The sequence below is a fragment of the Anthonomus grandis genome, chromosome 4 (assembly GCF_022605725.1).
Source record: "Anthonomus grandis grandis chromosome 4, icAntGran1.3, whole genome shotgun sequence".
NCBI classification, from domain to species: domain Eukaryota; kingdom Metazoa; phylum Arthropoda; class Insecta; order Coleoptera; family Curculionidae; genus Anthonomus; species Anthonomus grandis.
In genome coordinates, this window is record NC_065549.1 from 9,872,293 (window position 1) to 9,898,414 (window position 26,122).

Sequence of the window (26,122 nt, forward strand, 5' to 3'; positions counted from 1 at the left end):
TCTGTATGAGTTAGTGAATCTTAAATTATTTGACTTTAAAATCAGTTATGAGCTCTGAGATTAAAGAGCATTACTTGATAGTATGGTCTCTGAGCTTGTATTTTTTAATAAGTCTCAATTTAGTTTTACTTTTATTTTTCAATATTTTTATAGAGAGCAATTTAGTATAGAAGCCGAGATATCGAGCTCCAAAGTTATCGCATTTTTTTAACCAAAAATTGACTTTTTTCAAATTCGAATCAACTACACCAGTGGCTTGTTTTCATCATCTATATCACGAAAATACCGGGGCATAATGGGATTCGAGTAAAACTAAGGGAATGAGAGCACTTTGAAAATTCAGAAAAAGTAATTTCTTGACCTCGTTTTTGAGCTTAAAAATTTAGCCCAAAATTGGGCCCTGAAAATACAAGATCTCATCCAGTATGAGAGCTACGACCTTGCGGATGATCTAGTTGGATTCAGAAAGATAAAACTAAATGAAAACCGTTGAAATTTTCTCGATAATGGCCGTAGAAGCGGAGATATCGATCTTCAAAGCTTTGGATTTTTTATTTTTCAGGTAAGGTGAGTTGGGGAAAGTGCGGCCACTTTTTGTATTAGTAACACTTAAAGAACCAATATTTTTTTTGAAATATTTAAAATAGGGCAGATAGTTTTTTTTGTATATTTTTGGAATGTTTGTAATCAAACTAACAAATATCAAATAAAAACCAAAAAATTTTTTTTTAATGCAATTTTTTCATTGTCATTGCCAAAATCGCTCTTGCCCTCTAAAAACGGGGCAAGTGCGTTTTTACATGCTGCCGACATAATCTAATGCTGTGGAACCTTTGTTGGGGGAAGAGCGTTTTTCTGCACACTGTAAGTTTTTATGTTGTTTTTACTGCTTAATTTTATCTTTTACTGTTACCATTTTACAAACTTTTAAAAAATTAAACTAATTTTTTTTTTTTACAAAATTAACAATTTTATTTCTAAATTCACAAAACTTCAGGAACTAACAAAAATAATTAAGGAACGTAAAAATTATTTCTAAAAATATACGTTTTTTTTTAAACTATTAGTAAATGGTTAATTTATTGAATATTGTAACTGTCAAACGAAATAGCAAAACTTACTTTACCCCTTCGACCAAATACTGGAACAGGCAAAATCGAAATAATATCAGCCTTCTGAACATCTGAAATATCCTCGATTAAAGGAAAGATAGAAACGGTTTTGTTCTTAAGAAAATTGCTTTTTCTCAAGTATTTAACGGTAACCTCATCGTGTTCTACCTTGATTACCTGAGCCACATAATGTTTAATAATTTTTTTTCCTAAAAACTTTACAAGCAGCAAGTCATTAGCTTCTACACTAGAAATGGCTTTAGAAAAGGTAAGCAAGTCTTCATCATTTTGTAAAAAATCTTCAGAAGATTCAATGTCATCCAAGTCATCTTCACTTAAAAGAGGAACGTCACTTAGGCCTTCTTCAGAAGAGGTATCACTTAAAGCACGTCTTTTTTTTCTTAAAGTCTTAATATTATTTTTTTTGTTTTTATTTGTAGGTACTCTTATAAACTTGGAGAGTGGAAATTCATCTTCAGCGTCGAACAATTTCTGAGGTGGTTCTGATCTGCTGGTCTTTGTTTTTGCTTTGTCTTTTAGACGTTCCAACACCTGCTCACTTGTTATAACTTCTGCACCATGACAAACTTTCTTTTTTCTCTTTTTTTCGCCTGATGATTGAACCGGTCTTTTCATATTGTCGAGCAATAAACTCTCAAAAGAAATTGCGGAAATATTAGTATTTATATCGGACTTATCATTTTGCAGTTCTTCAATTTCTCCTGGTACCGTTATAATAAGTAAAGACTCATGGTTGGAAGTAGATGCAGAAGAGGTTTGAAGTATTTTGCGAGTTTGTGGCTGAATCGTTAAAGCCTTCCATCTTTTAAGAGCTTCAGGATCGTAAATTTCGTCGGCTATAATATCCCTATTAAATGGAGAAATTCCGGCTTTTTTAAACCCATTTTTTATTATTTCTGCACTGGCTTCGGCCTACATTTTCCCTATTAGATGACAACACTCCTTTTTTGGAATCTTCATACCAGGATTTTTTCTTTGCCAGTCTACTAGCTTAGCATCCCAAGTGATTTTAAGGGATCTAAATACTGATAGATCAAGCGGTTGCAGCAAATGTGAAGAATGTGGAGGTAGCTTAAGAATTATTATATTTTCTGCAATAGCCTTTTCGATTATGTTAATAGTTATGTGAGTAGAGTGGTCATCATAAATCAAAAGTGCTGGTCGTTCTGGTCCTAAAGCATTAAAAAGCGTCTTTTCTAAGTAATTTTCAAAAACATCGGTCTCCATCCAGCCTTTTTTTGTGGCAGCGTACGAGGTTCCTGGAAATTCGAGTTCTCGGGATCCCACCCACTCACTCCAAATGCTTTTCCCTTTAAAAATTATCAGTGGAGGTGCTTTCGCTCCAGAAGCACTACAGGCTATAAGAACGGTAGTATTTTCACGACCTGGTCCACTAGTTGTTCTTGTAGACGGAACACCAATTTTTCCAACAACTTTTGTTTTGGAGGGATCGGTTGTAAAACTTGACTCGTCCAGATTCCATATTTGGTGTGGTTTAGTATCTAATTGAAACTCATCTAATGAGATTGTAGAAGATCAAAATAATGGTGTATAATAAACGGGTCGACGCATTTTTTTCTTGCGATTTCTACGCTTTGAGGTTTTTAAATGGAAAGTCCATTTTTTTTTTCGAAAATTAATAAATCAGTCGGAACCCGGCCTATCATTTTTAAATTGCGTTTTTAAATGATTTGCCTTGACATACTGCTGTACAAGATTCAATACCTCGGTTCTGGATAGTCCAGACCCCCATTTTTCCATAGTAGCAAGACTTGTCGCTAATCTTCTCTCCACCTCTAGGGTTAAATCAGTGTATCGACCGTAACTTAAACTTTTTGTGCCTCTTTTCCCTTTAACATGATCTTTTAATGTTGTTTCAGGTATCTTGTAAGCCTTACTGGCCATGCGATATGTTAAAACAGATGCCTTTATTTCATTCACTGCCCGCTGCAGGTCCTCTTTACTATAAGTACTACCCCGTGTGCTTTTCCTATTGAAATTCCGTACCATTTTTAATTATCTGAAAAGAAGAACAATACTTAAGTTATTGTTAATTTTGTTTTAAAAAAAAATAGGGGGCAAGTGCGCCTACTAAACGCACTTGCCCCAATAGCCAAAAGCGCACTTGCCCCTTAGTGCAATTTGGCAGAGGCAAGTGCGACCTTACTTATATTCTGCGAACTGGATAAGAAAACACAACAAGCAATATCAAATGATAATAGATGCACCAAAAGACTTACTTTAACTATATCAAGCACAAATAGTCACAAGAAATATTGGCACGAAAATTGTTTAAAAAAAAAAACGCATGTACTCGTTTCATTAGTATAACGGACGCCACCGCAGACAAGAATCGACTAACGTAAAAATTCGGCGCGGTTCGTGGCGGGTCTAGTTGCCAAACATTGTAGGATATCGTTAATTTATATCCAATTTTACTATTGCACATGGTTTGATTTTTAGGGTGAGTGATCGCTCTTGCCTCTTAATCGCTCTTGCCCCAACTGACCTTACACGTATAGATTTTTTTCACCTAAAATTGATCTGTAGCAGAATCATGGTTTTTCACTTTTCAAGAATTTTTTTGGAAAACACTTGTATAGCTTGTCTATTTTAGGCAGCTAGGATGCAATTTCAAGTAGTTAGGCCCTATAAACTTGTTTTTTTTTTAATTCCACATAGGTAATTAAATATGTAATTTTTGGATATTCAGCAAATTCTGTGCTTAAGGCAATTCAGTAATTTTTCAATTTCATTCAATTTTGTTTTAATTTTAGGCAGTTGATCAATATCTTTCTTTTTAATTCAAATCTTAAACATCTAATAGTAACTAATCAAACCTCTATAATAAAAAAATCCGGCTCTATATCAGAAAATATAACTGACCATATGGTAGTATCAGTATTAGATTTTCTTATGAATAATAATAGCATTCAGTTGATTATTGACAACTATGAAATCAAAACATTACAAAAAATAATAAAAGAATTAATTATTTTGATTTAAAATTAGGCATTATTATTAATTGTTGACTAAAGTCAAATAAAAATTAATAAGATACCTTTTTATTTTATTAAAATCCGACCCAGATTCTTCGAGAAATTTAACATTATATTATAGTTTTTGGCTTATTTTTAAAATAAAATTGTTTTAAACAGTCTTAAAGCTTAAATATCAATTGAAAAGCGCTTAATTAGCTTAAACAGATCTCTCTTAAGCAAATTTAACATTTTAAATAAATTAAATAGTATTTTTTATACTTTGAAAGTTTAGGGTACGAGGGAAATTTACAAACTAATTTGATTTTGTTAAGTCAATTTTAAATGAACCTAAAAAAAACCGTAACACAAGTATTACATAAATTGACTGAACTAAAGTGGCTGCATATGTCTAACGTCAGGTAGATGCATTGATTATGTTTTTATTATAAAATTAAAAAAAAAATTGCCCACCATACCTTTATCGTAAGATTTCCTTTAGTACTGATTTCTGAATTTTCGAAGAAAAACACTTCAAATTCCCAGACAACGGAATTCTTTAAACGGTCATTTTCTTACAATATTTCTAAAAAAACTAATGTTTTTGATATCAACTTAAACTCTTTACATATTTCAGTTAGCGCGTTTAGAAAACATATATTTACAGTGCTGTTTGATGGTCAGTAAATAGCCTTCTAAAATAATTAGATAATTATGTTTAATAAAATCACTTAAACCTCGCTTATAATCAATCATTAAAGGATTTTAAGTCAGTTGTTAGATACATTAATCCATCTGTTATTTGATTACTACAGGATATATGGATGTGTGGTGGTTACAAGATAAACGAATGGATTTCTTAGGATAGTTTCTTAAAACCAGTTCAACAATTTGAACTTCTTGCATTAAGCTTTTCTATTTCCTTTTTCCTGAATCAAAACTATTGACAGACTGTTTCTCTGCAGCAAACAGGAGACAAATAAAACTGTCCGACTTTATTTATCAAAATGACCCTATCCAATCAATATATATTTGCGTATAGACTACAACGTTTAAACAGATTAAACCCGAAATGGAATGTAAAAAATCCTGAATTGCCGCGCCAAGCAAACACCCTCCTCGTTTTAACTTTATTTAACTTTCCAAAATGAGATCCGGCATTTCATTTCATACAAAATAGAACGGTGTTTACCAAAACAGATTGATTTCCTATTCGGGCGGAATTTTCGTCTGTCGTTTAATTAAAGTGTCATTTTTATACGGCCCAAACTGCTATTTTCACTGTCATGAAACATGCAAGAAAAATACGTTTTAGTTTCAAACGTAAAAGCTTGTTTAGGCTCCATGTTTTTTTTTTATTTGAAACAAAACATGCCCCATCAATTTCCAATTTATTTCTAATCTCGATAAAAGCATTAATGTAGAAAATTCGTATAAAAGGCTATTATCAAAATAACCGTAAGACAAGCAATAACCCGCAACATTTTTATCATGAAATCGTTAAAATATCAGGATATGTTTTTATAACAATTGATGATTTTTTTGACAATTGATTTAATACAATTAAAATCCAATGTTAATTAACGTCAAGCCATTGAATATTTTTATTGGATTTAAATGCTTTATTTGGTTGAAAAGATTAGTTACATTTTGCTTGTATGTAAGGATATTGAAGTTGATGAAGCAAATGTAAAACATGATGTTTCTATACAGCTAATAATAAGTGAAGCTCTTGGTTTAATTAAAGATGATACACAGTACCTTAGATATAGGAGAGATAGGTGAAGTAACATTGAGAAAATCTCTGAAAAAAGTTGGTGTTATTAGAAAATGTATTCTATTGGAGCCAATAAGGAAATAAAAATTAATAAATAGTAACAAATTATTAATATTACTCAATCAGGAAGTAGATAAGTAAAGGAATGCAGAACTTTTTCTGAAAAAGTAAACTTAGTGTTAACCCAAATTAATTACTCAATTAAAAATATTAAAGTGGAATCTATGGAAAAAGGGTCAAAAGAAACCATGCCACAGGATATCTGAAAAATTGATACTAATGAATCAGTGTGAAAGCAACCTGTACTAGTAATAGCAATTGAAATTTGAAAATAATCAAAAAACAAGCTTGCAAGAGATTATAGAAAAATTTGAAAAAACTAAAAAATTAATATTCTAAAAAAAAAACATTAATAGTAAAATTGTTATAAAAGTAAGAACAGTGGCAATCAAGAATTCTAAGTCTAACTAAAATTGCTGTAAAAAGTTTATTTTTAAAGTGAGTTGGATGTAATTAAACAGTATATTAAGGAGATTTCTGGTGCGTTGAATAAATATGAAGATACAAAAGTGGATGAACGAACTATCGAACTTGGTTTAGTTAGATCATCTACAGTTTTAAGATTCTGTGTTATAAGTAGTACTTACTATGGTATATTGGTGTAGAAGATTAATTTAATTTAATTTTTAGAATTACTATTTTTTTTATAAATTAAATCTGGAGTTCTAGTAATTTTGCGGCAGCTACTGCTAATAGATTTTTTTGTAATTTTTTTTTACTTATTTTTTCTTCTGTTAAGGATTGTATTCTTTTTAAGAAACTTATTAGGTTAAAAAATATATTTTTTTTATAATTATTATATAGAGAGTAGTAAATAGTCACGTATAATACTTGTAATTTATATACCATATAGGAAAAAGTGACTTTTAGAAAACTTTACGACCGGATCAAGCTAAATTACAATTATTACATATATATTATAATGAATATAATAATATACGTAAATTATTATTAAAACGGTAAATGGAAGTTGGGTAACTTTTTTTGGTACATTTTTCAAAAAAGTTTCAAAAAGATTTTATTACAGCCTCGTGGGCGATTGTAAAAAAAAAATTGAATTTTACGATTTTTTTTTCAAATTTTCCAGCCAAAGATTTTCCAGTTAGATTTTCCAGTTTTTTAAAAATGATTCAAATTTTTTTTGTTTGTAATAAATGATTAAATGTTATTTAAAATGATTTGTTCTGTGCTTGATTTAGATTCCAATGTTAAAAGAAAATGATCAGTATTTTCATTTGTTTCCAAGAAAATTAGGAAAAACTGTTTAAAGGTTATTCCAAATTTTCTGGAAAACTATTGGACATTTTAAAATAATTTTGTTGTTGCATTTGACGCACATTGACATTCCAAACAACTTTTGTTTTAAATAATTGTTCTATCCAATAGTCTTCCATGAAAAAAATAAAAGCCAACATATTTAACATTTTTCAAGTTGTATCACTTTTAATTTTTTAGAAAAAGAAATTTTGTATAAATAAGATATAATCTTTTTTGATAGAAAAACACTATTTTTAGGCGATCCAAACACTATTAAAGAAACCAAACGATGATATAAGAAATGGGTGAAAAACTGGATTCTCATTTATATATCTTTATCTTAGTTTAATAATTAGAAGAGTATTGGAACAAAGTAATGTTTTTCTGGTATAATTTAACAAACCATGCCAGAAAAACACTATTTCCAGAAGATCCAAAGCCTATTGAAGAAACGAAACGATGATATAAGAAATGGGTGAAAAACTGGATTCTCATTTATATATCCTTATCTTAGTTTAATAATTAGAAGAGTATTGGCACAAAGTGATGTTTTTCTGGTACAATTTGACTAATCATGCCAGAAAAACACTATTTTCAGAAGATCCAAACACTATTAAAGAAACGAAACGATGATATAAGAAATGGGTGAAAAACTGGATTCTCATATCTCATCTCATTCTTAATTTAATAATTAGAAGAGTATTGGCACAAAGTGGTGTTTTTCTGGTATAATTTGACTAATCATGCCAGAAAAACACTATTTTCAGAAGATCCAAACACTATTAAAGAAACCAAACGATGTTATAAGAAATGGGCGGAAAAACTGGATTCTCATTTATATATCTTTATCTTAGTTTAATAATTAGTAGAGTATTGGAACAAAGTGAAATTTTTCTGTTATATTTTGATAAACCATGCCAGAAAAACACTATTACCAGAAGATCCAAACACTATTAAAGAAACGAAACGATAATATAAGAAAAGGGTGAAAAAACTGGATTCTCATTTATATATCTTTATCTTACTTTAATAATTAGAATAGTATTGGCACAAAGTGATGTTTTTCTGGTATAATTTGACCAATCATGCCAGAAAAACACTATTTTCAGAAGATCCAAACACTATTAAAGAAACCAAACGATGATATAAGAAATGGGTTTAAAACTGGATTCTCATTTATATATCCTTATCTTAGTTTAATAATTAGAAGAGTATTGGCACAAAGTGATGTTTTTCTGGTATAATTTGACTAATCATGCCAGAAAAACACTATTTTCAGAAGATCCAAACACTATTAAAGAAACCAAACGATGATATAAGAAATGGGTGAAAAACTGGATTCTCATTTATATATCCTTATCTTAGTTTAATAATTAGAAGAGTATTGGCACAAAGTGATGTTTTTCTGGTATAATTTGACTAATCATGCCAGAAAAACACTATTTTCAGAAGATCCAAACACTATTAAAGAAACGAAACGATGATATAAGAAATGGGTGAAAAACTGGATTCTCATATCTCATCTCATTCTTAATTTAATAATTAGAAGAGTATTGGCACAAAGTGGTGTTTTTCTGGTATAATTTGACTAATCATGCCAGAAAAACACTATTTTCAGAAGATCCAAACACTATTAAAGAAACCAAACGATGTTATAAGAAATGGGCGGAAAAACTGGATTCTCATTTATATATCTTTATCTTAGTTTAATAATTAGTAGAGTATTGGAACAAAGTGAAATTTTTCTGTTATATTTTGATAAACCATGCCAGAAAAACACTATTACCAGAAGATCCAAACACTATTAAAGAAACGAAACGATAATATAAGAAAAGGGTGAAAAAACTGGATTCTCATTTATATATCTTTATCTTACTTTAATAATTAGAATAGTATTGGCACAAAGTGATGTTTTTCTGGTATAATTTGACCAATCATGCCAGAAAAACACTATTTTCAGAAGATCCAAACACTATTAAAGAAACCAAACGATGATATAAGAAATGGGTGAAAAACTGGATTCTCATTTATATATCCTTATCTTAGTTTAATAATTAGAAGAGTATTGGCACAAAGTGATGTTTTTCTGGTATAATTTGACTAATCATGCCAGAAAAACACTATTTTCAGAAGATCCAAACACTATTAAAGAAACCAAACGATGATATAAGAAATGGGTGAAAAACTGGATTCTCATTTATATATCCTTATCTTAGTTTAATAATTAGAAGAGTATTGGCACAAAGTGATGTTTTTCTGGTATAATTTGACTAATCATGCCAGAAAAACACTATTTTCAGAAGATCCAAACACTATTAAAGAAACCAAACGATGTTATAAGAAATGGGCGGAAAAACTGGATTCTCATTTATATATCTTTATCTTAGTTTAATAATTAGTAGAGTATTGGAACAAAGTAAAATTTTTCTGTTATATTTTGATAAACCATGCCAGAAAAACACTATTACCAGAAGATCCAAACACTATTAAAGAAACGAAACGATAATATAAGAAAAGGGTGAAAAAACTGGATTCTCATTTATATATCTTTATCTTACTTTAATAATTAGAATAGTATTGGCACAAAGTGATGTTTTTCTGGTATAATTTGACCAATCATGCCAGAAAAACACTATTTTCAGAAGATCCAAACACTATTAAAGAAACCAAACGATGATATAAGAAATGGGTGAAAAACTGGATTCTCATTTATATATCCTTATCTTAGTTTAATAATTAGAAGAGTATTGGCACAAAGTGATGTTTTTCTGGTATAATTTGACTAATCATGCCAGAAAAACACTATTTTCAGAAGATCCAAACACTATTAAAGAAACCAAACGATGATATAAGAAATGGGTGAAAAACTGGATTCTCATTTATATATCCTTATCTTAGTTTAATAATTAGAAGAGTATTGGCACAAAGTGATGTTTTTCTGGTATAATTTGACTAATCATGCCAGAAAAACACTATTTTCAGAAGATCCAAACACTATTAAAGAAACCAAACGATGATATAAGAAATGGGTGAAAAACTGGATTCTCATTTATATATCCTTATCTTAGTTTAATAATTAGAAGAGTATTGGCACAAAGTGATGTTTTTCTGGTATAATTTGACTAATCATGCCAGAAAAACACTATTTTCAGAAGATCCAAACACTATTAAAGAAACCAAACGATGTTATAAGAAATGGGCGGAAAAACTGGATTCTCATTTATATATCTTTATCTTAGTTTAATAATTAGTAGAGTATTGGAACAAAGTAAAATTTTTCTGTTATATTTTGATAAACCATGCCAGAAAAACACTATTACCAGAAGATCCAAACACTATTAAAGAAACGAAACGATAATATAAGAAAAGGGTGAAAAAACTGGATTCTCATTTATATATCTTTATCTTACTTTAATAATTAGAATAGTATTGGCACAAAGTGATGTTTTTCTGGTATAATTTGACCAATCATGCCAGAAAAACACTATTTTCAGAAGATCCAAACACTATTAAAGAAACCAAACGATGATATAAGAAATGGGTGAAAAACTGGATTCTCATTTATATATCCTTATCTTAGTTTAATAATTAGAAGAGTATTGGCACAAAGTGATGTTTTTCTGGTATAATTTGACTAATCATGCCAGAAAAACACTATTTTCAGAAGATCCAAACACTATTAAAGAAACCAAACGATGATATAAGAAATGGGTGAAAAACTGGATTCTCATTTATATATCCTTATCTTAGTTTAATAATTAGAAGAGTATTGGCACAAAGTGATGTTTTTCTGGTATAATTTGACTAATCATGCCAGAAAAACACTATTTTCAGAAGATCCAAACACTATTAAAGAAACGAATCGATGATATAAGAAATAGGTGAAAAACTGGATTCTCATTTATATATCTTTATCTTAGTTTAATAGTTAAAAGAGTATTGCAACAAAGTGATATTTTTCTGGCATACTTTGACAAACCCTTAGTCTATACAAGGTGTTCGAAAAACAGACGGAGATATTTTAATCGGTGATTCCATGTAGAAAAATATAAGAAAAAGTTTCTATAAACATGGGTCCGGAAATGCACAGTTTTTAAGATACAGGGTGATAAATTTTTTTTTAAATATTATTTTTTTATCAATATTAATTATTTTTCTAGGAAAACTGACACTTGTCAATGTTAAACCTCCATGCAGAAATGATTTTTTGGTTTCCAAGGCACCTGTGATTTTTTTTATCAAAAATTAATAAACCAATTTTATCCAGTAGCATGCAATAAAACGGTATTTATTTTTTTGTCGAAAACGAAGTGTGATTCGAAAAAAATACAGAAGGCAAAAAAGTTGTATTTTTAAATGCTCAATCAAACAACAAATACTAAAGTTATAAAAAAGGCAGTGGCATACATTTTTTTGCCAATAATATTTGCTAAGATGTCCCCCGGGCCGCCACTGGACCTTATGATTTTAATCTAATTAGGGCTAAATTAGCCTCTTAATACAACACTTAATACTGTCAAATTTCAAAAGAATCGAGGAAATATTTTTTTTATTATTAATAAAAAAATAATATTTAAAAAAAAAATTATCACCCTGTATCTTGAAAACTGTGCATTTCCGGACCCATGTTTATAGAAACTTTTTCTCATGTTTTTCTACAAAGAATCACCCATTGAAATATCTTCGTCTATTTATCGAACATCCTGTATTTTTAAAAACAGTCCTCTTATAAGATTAGCACAAATTAAAAGAATTACGAATAAGTCGATTATCCTTTTCTATATTTTTTCGTTTAAATATATTACATTTTCTTTTATTCTTTAATGTTTTAAATTTAATAAAGTTCCTAACGCCAACAGTGTCAACGCTATTTGAAAATTCGCTAATCAAAAAATCTTTAGTTTTTGACATTTACGAGAGTTTCTTGTTGTTCCTTTGCCAATATTCTAAATATAGAATCAAACATTAGTTCTTTAAAACCCTGTATGTTTTCCAAATGATGCAGTTTAAAAACAAGTACAAAAATGTTTTTAAACACACAGATCAGCAGAATCTCTTGCAAAATTATAGTTTTATCCTCAGCAATATTAAAAAACCAAAAAAGACTATTTTAACCCATTTATGGCCAGTGATGCGTATACGCAACACTGCACTAATGATTTATTTACAAAAAAATAGTGTTTTTTTTTGCCTGAAACATGGGCTGGTACCATTGACGCAAGGTTGAACAAAAGTGACAGAATTAAATTTGAACCATTTGCTTTCTTGTACGAATTTTTTAAAAAGCCGCATTTTTTCTTATATATGGCCGCACATTTTTAAAAATCATATACTCCTATTTAATGTTTTTATTTTCAAAGTTTTGTATTTTTTTAACACTAATTACATTCCAAACTACACCATAAAATTGAAAACTGGGGCCTAAAATTATATTTATTATTATGTTTTATATGTTTTATTTAACGAGTCTGCATCTAATCGAGTGCGTGTTATTTGTAATAAGAGTTGCTTGTTGAAAAAAATCCGAAAATTTCTTACGCAAAAGGAGTTAGAGTTGGCCTTGGAGGAGGTTGTAAATGAGCTTGAAAATGAAGTTGGTAAGTATTTCTATTACCTTTTTTTCGCTTTTTTTTAATTATACATACAATATTATACACACAACAATAATTTGTGATTTTTAGAACAAGTCGACGCTGTCTACATTCCACCCGAGTTAGATCAACTCACAGACGAGGAAGAATTTTCAGAGGGCCCGGAAAATATCGAAAATAGCCAGAGTGGAGATATAGCGGGAAATTTCGAGATCCACACCGTTCGAGACGAGATTTACGATGAATCTGACGCAGAAGATTTGGCAACAAAACGCCGAAAAATCCTAGAAAAAAGTTACAACCCGACTTGGAGATCTGGATCATTCAAACACAAGAATTTACCTCTATCCAAAGAAGAGGAACACATTCAAGAACTTAGGGGCGAATTGGAGGGTTTGTCACCGTTGGACATTATTTTTAAATTTGTCGATGAGAATCTTATGGATTTGATCATCCAGTTTTCAGAAAAATACGCACAGGACAATAACAGACACGAGTTTTATCTATCACGAGAAGAATTGATGAATTTTCTTGGGATCCTAATTTTGTCTGGATATTACAGCTTACCCCAGATAGATATGTATTGGTCTTTAGATGAGGACAAAACTGTGCATATTGTCAGAGACTGCATGAATAGAAATAAGTTCAGATCGATAGAGCGAAATCTACACTCGAGTGATAATAATAATCTGGATAAAGGAGACAAGTTTTCACACAAAAATTTTCACACAAAACTCCGCCCTTTCTTTGATGCAATGAATGAAAAATTCTTACAGTTTGGCATTTTTTCATTCAACTTATCTATTGATGAGCAAATGGTTCCTTATTTTGGACGCCATTCTTGTAAGATGTTTATAAAAGGCAAGCCTGTGCGTTTTGGTTTCAAACTTTGGTGCATTTGTTCTTCAAGTGGATACTTCTACAAGTTCATTCCTTATGCGGGAGCAGCAGAGAAGAACAGTGATATTGGACTTGGTGCGACTGAAGTTGTTGAACTTTTGTCAATTGTGAAAAATCCGCAAAATCATAACGTCTTTTTTGATAACTTTTTTTCATCCTACAAGCTCTTATCTCTTTTGAAAACCAAAGGCTATTTTGCCACAGGAACGATTCGCGAAAACATAACCAGTCATTGTCCTTTGGTTACCAATTTGATGAATCCACACAAATTTCATTGGTAAAATGGAACGATAATTCTATTGTCACGGCAATTAGTGCCCATCATCATGTAGAACCTCTTACTTCTGCTAAAAGATATAATAGAAAATCGAAAAAAGAAGTGTAAATCTCACAACCAGCTGTAATTTGAAGATATAACAAATACATGGGAGGAGTAGATTTGCATGATATTGGCGTGGCAAATTATAGAATCGGTGTGATGGGTAAGATATGGTGGTGGCCACTATTTAAAAATACATTAGACAGTACTCTTGTCAGTTCCTGGAAATTCTACAACGCGGTGGATCACAATAAAATATCACAACTGAATTTTAAATCATTCATCGCCGTACGCTTATTAAAAACAAAGAACTTTGTCTAGACCACTTCCATTAGAACCACCCAGTGAAGTGAGGGTTGATCACTCTGGACATGTAATCAGTAGGACTGACTCTCGAAGAAGATGTCGTGTATGTAGAAGTTAAACAATTTATATTTGTGAGCGTTGCACCATTTATTTACACGCTGACTGTTTTCGGCAATATCACTTAACACTATAGGCTGTTAATGCGTTTACGCAACACCACTTATTTCAGAAAGTAGCAGATTTATTTCTTTTTTGATTTCACATATGTGTCTTTGTTATGTGTTTTCATAATTAAAATATATAATTTAAAAATTTTAAGTTTTATTTCTATCCTTGGCCGTAAATCGGTTAAAAAAAAAGCTATATTTGACTAAAATAAGAATTTTCACAATCCTAAACACAAAAAATGTTCCGTGTGTCATCTAGTTGTTTCTTATCCAAACGTAGGTTTTAAGAATTTGACGTAAAAATATATGTCTTGAAGATCATGTTTTTGTTCTTTAAATACATACAAATTACATGACTGATAGATATCGATACTGATACTATAGTTTAATTTTTAGTTTTTCTGTAAATTTTTTAAGTGGAAAGACCTATACTGAAGGTTTTACACTTCCGGTCAACTTTTGTTGTTTACATGTTTGTGTGTATCCTAAGTTCGCATGTAATTTTCTAAAATTTTATTTTTATTATTTGTATTCTCGTAACAGCCATTTGAAGAAGTCTCGAATCCAAGACGAAACGTCATGCAATAACAAATAATAGTAAAGAGAAATTAAGGCTGTATTTATAAAAAAACATTATAATACTCTTTATAATAACCCTTTATTTATAAAAAACTATACTTGTGAGTGTTTAGAACAAACCTCATTCTAGAAAAATCACAAAATTGATGAAATCGCATTAAATAACCTAAAAGTAATCTTTCGTACATTTTCCCGGCAATCTATCCATACAGAAGGTTGAATTCCATCCTGAAAATTAACTCGTTAATAAACCCTAAGTGCCGACCGCGAAATTATGAAAATCCCGTAGCTAAACCGAATTTCAAGATAAAGTTGCCCTCCGGTTTCTTGGCTGGAAACTTGCTTGCTACGACGAATAGTTCGGATTTTATAATAGACTTCAGAAATGCTTCGGAAATTTAAGGGATGATAAACTTCTCTTGCGGATTAAGCCGAGGGGATGCGGTTAAACTAAAATCACGTTCAAGACATAGACACTGTTTAAAACCACTAATTACAACTTAATTCCGTAGAAACTTTGGTACCAACATGTTTGGCCCTCCCTTCGTCAAGAAATGTGCTCTCAAGAAGTACTAGCAGCAGTTCTCCAGCCAGTCCTCGCAATAGTCCAAGACTCAACAGTAGAAGAATACGAAACCTTCATCTTGCATAACTTCAGACCGATATTTGCCGCACCGAAGACTGTCCAGGCCGCCGTCACAATCCTGGAAAACCTCCATATTATTCTGGAAAAGACCCCGAGAGAAGAAATCAAAACCGAAGTGCTTCCGATGCTTTATAACGCGTTCGACAGTCCGACCATACAAGTGCAAAATGCCGCCCTAATTGCCGTTACTAATATCTCTGAATACCTCGACGAAAATGCCATAAAGAGTATCATACTTCCAAAAACGAAGATAATTTACCAGAACAATCAGAACGATTTAAAACTGGTGTCCAATGTATTGTCTTGCATTGAGAGAAGCCTGGACCGGCTGGATAAGAGCCAGATTATTGATGAAATTATGCCGTTGCTCCATGAAATCAGACTGAATGACCCTATGGTTATTTTACGAGTAGTCAGTAAGTATTTTCCTCAAAAAAAATTAATAATTTGTAATAAAAAACTTCATAATTACAGATATTTACCGGCTTATGCTAAGTGACAAAAAGTATGGCCTGAGTATCAATCTGATGGCCACAAAAGTCATGCCTCACCTCATACCTCAAACAGTAAATCCTTCACTGAATTTGGAGCAGTTCACTGTACTTATAGAGGTGAGAATATTAATATTTAAAGTTATTTTGGCTTACGACCCCTAAATTTTGTAGGTTTTGCAAGATATGCTGGACCAAATAGACCGCAATCAAAGAAACAAGCTTAAGCTGGATAATCTATCCCTACCGAGTCCCGAAAGGATGCGACCCTTGAGACATCAGTTCAGTTCGGATAATATGCATGTGCCACCCTTTAACATCCCCAATTTGAGGATCGAGCAAAGAAAAACGTCGAGTGCCGAAGATATGCAAAGGAAAAATTCCACTGGTGAGTTCTAATAATAAAATTCAGTTTATTTTAATGGGAAATAGAAATATTCTGCACAAGAAAAGTTTGATTGAAAATATTTTAGGAATCTGGAAAAATTACGTTTTCTATTGAAAATGTTACATATTTTCTGTAGTTTTCCTAAATTAGCATTTATAATGGTTGTAAAAGGAAACTTTAAAACGAGAAGTTTTTATTGAGTTTACTCGTGTAGTAACTCGTAGACTCTAGGTACAAAATTAAGTTGAGTTTTTTTTTAGGAAATATACAGGGTGATTCAAAAGTAAGCGACATCCTTTTAGGGGCGTAATCCTTGTATGAAAATAAGGCAAAAAGTTCATATTAATATGGGTCCGAAATTGCTTCCTAAGGGAGCTATGCCCCTTTGAATAGGACCCCTTGAAGACAATTTTTTCTCTATAACTTTAAAACGCTTTAGAATTAAATTTTAAAAATTGGTGTACTGCATAAACATTTCGTTGTGAATAAGATTCTAAATTCAAATTTTTTAAATTTTATTCAGGTGCGTCACATGCGGGGGTTGGTAAGGGTAAAACATCCCTTTTTCTTTTACTCTTTAGGTTATTGTGATTTTGCTTAAAAATTATAAAATTTTAGAGTCTTATACGTAAAAAAGGTACTCTTAGTTCAATTCGATAGAGCGTACCATTTACAAGAAAAGCGACGAGTACTATCCACTAATCGCTGAGCTCCTTCTTTGCATAACAACCTTGCTAAGATTGTATAAAATTCGGAATGTAATTTGCAATGTACATCTCAAATTACCTTATATTCCATGAATTTTTCCATAAGCTTGTGGATTTCCATTACCTTACAATTCATAGGAATCCGTTAGGTATTCTACAGTTTGTTTTAATGATTCCCTCTTTTCCATTTACCATATACTTCACACAGTAGTGTCGGTAAGTAGTATTCTTGTGAATTAAGTAGTATCACATCTACTTACTTCGAATCTCATAATAGTAATTGATTCTTGTTCTGTCTCCATATGGGATATCCAAGACTTTGTTTTTTCACTTGGTCTTCATAACCATAATACAGTGCACCTTTAAGTAGTCGTATCTTTCTCACACACCTCTAACTTTTTAGCCATCTCTATTTCCTAAATCAAAAAGCTTCTCGAATTAAGAATTATGAAAGTAATCTTACTTTGATATGGATTCTGATGATCAGAAAAAAGTGTGAGTTTCTCTATTTGAAGACCATTGGTTAGGGCTCCTGCTAGTTATATCCACGTATAGTAAAGCCAGACTCTTTATGTTCAAGACTCCTTAGAATTATTATACCATATGATGTAGAATAGGATGTCTGGATATTGTGTAAAAGAATTTATTAAGATATACTCTTTATAAAAAATTCTTACCATTAAGCTCAGCAAAATCAAACCTTTTTAAGAAAAATGTGGACAAAAAGATAGCATTAACATATAAGCCTGCTATGTGCTTGTACTTCACTAACCTAAGTAATGGCAAACTGTATATGGAGAACATATACGTATATTAAACTTCGATCTCCACTATTTTATTATAATATTGTTCTGGCTCTTTGGAGAATATTATAAGAGCTAATGGAGACTTAGCAAATAGAGATAGCAGAGATGATAAGCGTTTCTGAAAAAGATATAATTATCTAAAGGTACAAGGTTACTGTGATTATAATAATGATATAAATAATAATATAAATAATAATAATAATAATAATAATAATAATAATAATAATAATAACATTTAGTATTTACAATGAAAATTACATACAAAAGTTACAGTTCTATTTAACATTTGAGGTAAATAAGAGCCAATGAATCTCCTTCACAGTTGATGCAGGTTCTGCTCTATCTACATGGCTATGACATACGAGTATAAAAATTGTCAAAAAATATTTTTAACTAAGCTATTTTTTAAAGTAAACTAACCTAATATTACATAGATGAATTTAAATAAATTACGTAATTAGTCAAAAGTCGAAGAAATGAAGAACAGTGTCCCAAAATTGAAAAATTCTTTCAACTGGGAGTTAATAAATATTAAAAAATTATAACTCGATTGAATTGATTTGAATTTTGATGACCAGAAGAAAGTGTGGATTCTCTAGCCTTTAAGACCATATAATTGCTGGTAGAGTAGAATCTATAGATCTAATGTAAAGGAATTTATTAAGGTTTTTAAGGAATAGATTCTTGAGATTCGACAGGTAATAAGGATTTCGGAAATAAAGAAAAAGACTGTCACTCTAGTTATGAAGATCATAATCGCAAATTTAATTTGAAAAACTGTTGTTATATCCCCGTCTAGTAAATCCAGATTCTTACGTCCAAGAATCCGTAAAATTGATATGCCATAAATACCTTGTAGAGAACCTTGCATATGGGACCCTTAATATATTATAAAGGAACTTATTAAGAAATACATTCGTAAAATTCAACACAGGATAGAGATTTGGGAAATAGAGATGGCTAAGAAGATTTATTTATTCAGAAAAGAGCTCAGCATTAAGCAATTAATAGAGTTGGTACAATATTACACGAATCAATAGAGAATAATTATTAATACAAAGTACTCTGACAGTACAATTATATAAGTTATAAAGGGTGTTTTTTTTAGAGGCGGAGAAGTTTAAATTGAAATTAAACACAAAATATTTTATTGATATGAGCGAATTTGCTTTTATATTAAAGAATTTTTTTTGGCATTAATATTTAAAAATGAGTTTGGGTATGTGACCCCCACGGCTGGCGCGTACGTGGCGTAATTTAGAGGTCCAATTTTCACACACCTTTCCAGTACTGCAGGCTGTATTTCGGCAATCACGCGTCGTATGTTGGCTTCCAAGTGCTCAAGTGTTTCGGGTTTATCAGCGTAGATATGCGACTTAATATAGCCCCAAAGAAAATAATCTAATGGCGTCAAGTCGCACAAACGAGCTGGCCAGTTTACAGGTTCATTTCTTGAAATTATTCGTTGCTTGAATATTTCTTGCAGTTAATTAATTGTTTGACATGCTGTATGGCACGTGGCACCGTCCTGCTGAAACCACATTTCTGCAACGCCTGCAACGGCTTCCAATTGAGGCACAAAAAAGTTGGTTATCATGTTTCTGTATCGCTCACCGTTTACTGTAACGTTCTGACCATCAGCATTTCTGAAGACATAAGGACCAATGATTCCGCCGGCCCATAAAGCGCACCAATCGGTTAGTTTTTCTGGATGTAACGGTTTTTCGCTAATAGCTCGTGGATTCTCATCCCCCCAAATTTGGCAATTCTGCTTGTTTACATAGCCATTTAACCAAAAGTGTGCTTCATCACTGAACAAAATTTTCATATGAAATCATGGATCAGCAGCAATCTTTCCTTCTGCCCATTCAGCTAATGTACGGCGCAAAAGATGTTTCTGGGGTTTCAACTCTTGGACAAGTTGAATTTTATATGCTCGCAATCCGAGATCTTTGCGCAAAATTTTCCATAAAGTGGATGGACATAAGCTAACTTGTTGAGAACGACGACGACTTGACACATTTGGATCATTATCAACACTATGCTGCACAGCAGCTATCGCTTATTGTGTGCGCACTGTACGGCGTCTTGCGGGATGCGTATTGTCGACTAGAGTAAAAGTATTGCGAAAACGATCAACAGTTTCTCGAATTAGTCTCTCTGAAGGACGATTATGAGCACTATAAAACTCACGTAATGCCCGATGTATTTTTCGAATAGAACCATGTCTTTCAAAATAAATTTGAACAATTTGGAAACGTTGCTCCGGCGTGAGTCTGTTCATGATGAATTGCCAAACTAAACTAATCTAAAAATAACCCAGAACTGTCAGGTCGGCTGTCATAAAAAACAGTGTTGCCAAATGAAAGTTCTCCGCCTCTCAAAAAAACACCCTTTATAATTAAATTGTATAGTGTATGTGTAAATTGTATTAAATGAATCTCGAGTAACGCCAACTCAGATCAAGTTGGTTTACAACTTATTGATTACTGGCTCCATACAAGCTTAAATTAAGTTAGTTAGAAAAATTTGCCTAGCAGAAGTCCTTGGAACAATATAATAAATGCCACTCAACAAAGAGGGTCACATAGTGACACCACTATAAACATAAAGCAGATTTAGTGTAATTGTCTGCGCTTAAGTAAACCTTAAATGGTTAATCTTTGTATTAGTTCTCTACTGTCTGACACTCTTGGAGGATAAACTAGTTCCTCTTTAAATGCCAGGTACTTTAAAAATTTCCTCTGCACATTCTCCAAATCATATACATATCTCTGATATATAGGTGACAAAACAACAGAGTTAAACTATAGTCTACTTCTAACTAAAAAGTTAAACAGAACTGTAGGGGCGTTGACATTGTTAAAAGATTTACAGTATAATATGAATTGAACAATCTCACCGGAATATAGTAAGATCATCAGATCTTACTATATCAGGTCATCAGATTCTTTGAATCTGAATGACCAAAAGGAAATGTAAGCTGCTCTGACCAAGACCATTGGTTTCTGCTCGTATTGGTTATTTTAATGTATTGTAAATCTAGATTCATATGTCCAGGACTCCATAGAATGTAGTATGCCATATATTCTTTTGCAGAGCAGAATCTCCACTGGAGATAGAGTAACCAAATTTCTTAAGGAGTAGATTCTTAATAGAAAATAAATACCTATAAAGCTCAGTAAAAGCAAATCTCTTTTTGGAACTCGTGGATAAAAAGAAAACCTTAGCACGTAAACTTGCAATATCCTTTTAATATGCCATAAAAAAAAAGAAATAAAATAAGTCTAGGGCAACTTATAGTGAGACAGAAAAACGATCAATTATTATAATGAGAACCTAAATTATTAGACGTGGTACTACTAACTCATAAGAATATTGTTATTTAAGAGAAGACAGTGGCATCCAAACGTTTAAAATATTTACATCATGATAATACTAGCTACGTTTACAACGCGCGGAACTATTAGGTTCATGTATCAATTGATGATGATGACTATTTTTATTTACGAGGGCGGGTCAATAGGTCCGTGACTTTTTGGATAAAAGACAGGTTTTTATATAAAAAGTTATTTTATTTTTCAACATAGTCTCCTTTGAGTTCTATACACTTAGTCCAACGTTTCTCCAATTTTTTTATCCCTTCGGAAAAATATGATTTGTCGAGGTCATCAAAATAGGCATTTGTTTGAGAGATGATTTCGTCGTTGGAGTCAAATCTCTTTCCGCCGAGCCATTTCTTTAAGTTTGGGAATAGGAAATAGTCACTGGGGGCTAAATCTGGAGAATAGGGCGGATGAGGAAGTAATTCGTAACCTAATTCATGAATTTTTGCCACGGAAACTGCACATGTGTGGACCCTTGCATTATCCTGGTGGAAAAGAACTTTTTTTTTGGCCAAATGTGGTCTTTTTTCTTTCAGTTCCTCATTGAATCTATCCAATAAGTTGGTATAATATTCTCCATTGATTGTTTTCCCCTTTTAAGGATAGTCAATGTGAATTATACCGCGTGCATCCCAAAAAAGAAAAGAAAAGAAAATGGTCGCCATGACTTTATTGGCTGACAAACCCACCTTTGCCTTCTTGGGCGCCGATTCACCCCGAGAAATCGACTGTTTTGACTGCTGTTTGGTGTCCGGCGTGTGGTGGTGGATCCACGTTTCGTCCACGGTGACAAAACGACGCAAAAATTCGTCCATATTGCGGTTGAATAACGCCAAACACTCCTGGGAAATTGTCACACGGTTGCGTTTGTGGTCGATTGTGAGCAAACGCGGCACCCATCTTGCGGAAAGCTTTCTCATACCCAAATGATCATTCAAAATTGAAACTACTGAACCATGTGAGATGCCTATGGCGTCCACAATCTCTCTCACTTTCAATCTCCGATCGGCTAAAACCATATAGTGAATTTTTTCGATTGTTTTGGATGTAGAGACCCCGACTAGGCGTCCAGAACGTTCGGCATATTCCGTGCTTGTACGGCCACATAGAAATTCAGTAAACCACTTCTTTACCATGGAAATGAATGGTGCAGAGTCCCCATAATCTTTATCAAGCTTAGCCTTGGTTTGAGTGATGGTTTTTTCCGTACAAAATAATGCTTAATGAGCACACGAAATTCACTTTTTTCCATTTTCTTCTCAAAACGAGTGGTAGTCTGCTATCAACAGCTGTCAAACACAAACTAAATGACGCAGCTTGTTCAAATTTTGACAAGCTTTAATTGACAGTTCTCTGTTGACAGGAGCAGAGTTGCCATTTCCATTAAAAGGCGGGAAATTCAAAAAGTCACGGACTTATTGACCCGCCCTCGTGGTATAGCCCTGTTTACAAAGATTAATTTTGAGAGTTAAATTAGTCCAGGATTATCTCTAGGATCAAAATTTTAGTTGAAGTGAGTTTAGACGAAGAATTTTAGGACATAACCTTTAAATTTTTAAAAGTGTTATTGTTTAAAGATAATAAAAATAAACTAATAATTTCTTTTCCAAGGCTTAAGTCCTGTCCTGATTATTTTCTTCTTAATTTTTGTGTACAAAAATAACAACCTCGTAAACTAACATCCATTAAAATGTCAAACTTGTCATTTTGGTACTTCAAAATAGGTCCTAGGTGTTTACACCGAAAAAAAACTAAATTTAATCTAATATCCCTGTTTGGGAAGCATCAAATTTTAGTGCGCCGCCGTTTACACCGAAAAAATAGTCCTCGTGACGTCATTTGATCCAAGTATTAAATATTTGGTACCCGCATTATAAATGTAGTTAGATCAAATCCTAAGTAGCCTAATTCAGACAAATTTTTTCTAAGTCTTGAACATCAAAATAAACACTCTATATGTCTAGTATAAAGCTCAATCTCAATAAGAAACCGATCCAGATGAGGAGAATTATTATAACTATACTTATCAAAAAGCTGTTCTGACTAAATGATTAATGGCAGATCAATAAATAGTTTACTGAGCTTAGTAAAATTAGATTTTCTCTTGAAGTACTTTAAGACGAAAGCAAAAACAAGCTACAAAAATAATGCAAGCAGGAATTGAAAGAGATAAGCTGAATTTAGTTTTAGATATCTTTGACTTACTCTTTGGTGACAGGTTTGCTAAATAAATAGTTTATATTTCATACTACCTTAAAAGTCTTGCTTATCTAATAAGTATCTTATACAGAATATAGACAATCAATATATAGATAATAAAAAACTAGTTACTGCTTTTTTAAAAGATATTCACGAATCAATTTAAGGGTCTTTCCAAAATTATTTAACGGTCTGTTCACTCTTAAGAACGATAATGCATTTTAACTCGCGACCTTTCAGGTGGTCTACTAAGTGGTTCCTGGTGGTTCGGTGCCCCATCTTCCCCAGACTCCAACTTCCTGCGAGTAGCTAACGCATTCCCCAACCGACGACTTTCAGATAACACCTTGATGACCCCAAAAATTAGGATAGCGCCCTCTTGCGCCTCCTCTCCAGGAGGTACTCCCGGAGGAGGTCTGCCCATCAGGAGGCATTCCAGCATTGGACCACAAGAGAGAAGAGGATCCACCGTTAATTTATCTCCACCTACGGTAAGTCCTTTAGGTTATATTAAATTTCATTTAAAAATGTTTGTTGTTATTTATATAATAATAAATGATTGTAGCAATTTGTTAATATTGTTGCAATTATTTGTGTTAGTTTTGGAAAAGAATGAGTAATAGTTATTTAGAGTACAAGGCTTAGAGATCAGAGAGTCATTTTATAGGTTTTTTTAGGTTATTTATAATGCATTTTTAAAGTAATTTCAGGCAGCTATTATTAATTTTAGTTAATAATTAATGCGTTATTAAAAACCTAAATTTCATATTATAAAAGCAGGTTTGCCTTAATAGTTGTAGCTTTAGGATAGCCCTAGATTCCAACCTAGTTGTACAGCATTAACTAGTTTTAGCTATAATGTGACCAATCATTACATACTGTAAAAAATTACACTAAATGACTATTACACACCAACTATAGATACTGCAAATATAAAAAAACAAACGAACTCTTTTGTTGCAGTAATTTTTTTGTTGCTTTCCTATTGATTAATTTTTAAAAGGGGGGTCATAACGGAGCATTTTTTGTTTAGGGGGGCTTTTCTCCTAATGGTTATGTTCCAGGAAGAGGCTCCCATGGGAGCCTAATGTATCACAGAAAATACTCGGGCGTGAGTTCAATGTTCTCTATTGATATTATCCCCTTTTTTATATTCTCAATGTTGAAACTGCCGACCCGTTTGCTGTCTTACGTATTATATGACTGTTTATTTGGTTATTTTTTTTTGGATGTATATGCTGTTTTTGTTAGTGAAGTCATCACGAAATCAGCTAGTTCTTAGGTTATTTAGTACTACATTTGAGTGAAAAAGGCTAAATTGAACGTACATTAAAATTTTCCTACATTAGTTAGACGATTTATTTTTTTATGATTTTTTGCATAAATCTACTTATTATATATTTATATTTTTATTATATATTTGTATACGGTTTGTTATAAAAGTTCCAAACCATCCCTATAATTCATGAACACGCCCATTTATCAAAAAGTATTTTGTATATTTCAGATTTACATTAGGAAGAAACTTTGCATATACAGGAGGCATCACAACAGTGGTAAAGACCAAAGTTACCTTTTTTTAAATGGGAAATTTTAACACAACTTCATGTAACATATGCTATACCTAACTTCAGCAGATTAAAAGATACCATGGTTTAAAAAATTATTATAAATAAAACATGCAAATACTAACACATAAAAAAAGAAACGATAAAAAAAAAGTATTTAAACAATTAGGTTTGAAGATGTGCCAAATTATAGAAAAAAAGCCTTAGAAAATTGAAAGGCTAGAACAACATCGCAACGCCGCGTGATCACGTAATAGAAGTTAGCAACAGAATCAGAAACGAAAATCAAATTTTTACAGTCGCCCAGATAAGTTCTGCACGCAATCTGTTTTTTTGCATATTTAAGGATTAAATCTGATTTTATACATCTAAAATAAAGTTAAACTATTTAAGAAAAACTATAATTACATATAGACAAAAAGGTTGTAGATTTGATTTTTTTTCAGAGGATGAAGGGGTGTAAGCCACCCCCATATAACTTAAAAAATCGTAGTAGTTAGTAATAATTTTGTTATACCTTCAAGCTTGGCATATAAATGAAAGATAATAAAATAAGTGATATATCTCAGAGACACACGTTTGAAGGTGTAACAAAATTTTTAACAATTACTGTGATTTTTTTAAATTATTTATTATTTTTCAAACATTTATCTTTTATGTCCAAAAAAAATCAAATCCACACCCTTTTTGTCTATATGTAATTATAGTTTTTCTCTTAACTTTATTTTAGATGTTTAAAATCAGATTTAATTCGTAAATATGCAAAAAAAAAACAGGTTGTGTGCAGAACTTATCTGGGCGACTATAAAAATTTATTTTCCTTTCTGATTCTGTTGCTAACTTCCATGACGTACGTGATCTCAT

General features: G+C 31.8%; 1 protein-coding gene across 1 annotated transcript in view; it reads left to right on the top strand.

The window, feature by feature from the left end:
• Positions 1–26,122, top strand: part of LOC126735304 (SCY1-like protein 2) — a 185,261-nt gene that overhangs the window by 140,628 nt on the left and 18,511 nt on the right. Inside the window, exons 10-13 of the mRNA XM_050439254.1 lie at positions 15,580–16,129; positions 16,188–16,324; positions 16,379–16,592; positions 23,931–24,181. Of these exons, the coding sequence (XP_050295211.1) occupies positions 15,580–16,129; positions 16,188–16,324; positions 16,379–16,592; positions 23,931–24,181 (1,152 nt within the window). The remainder of the gene's footprint in view (positions 1–15,579; positions 16,130–16,187; positions 16,325–16,378; positions 16,593–23,930; positions 24,182–26,122) is intronic.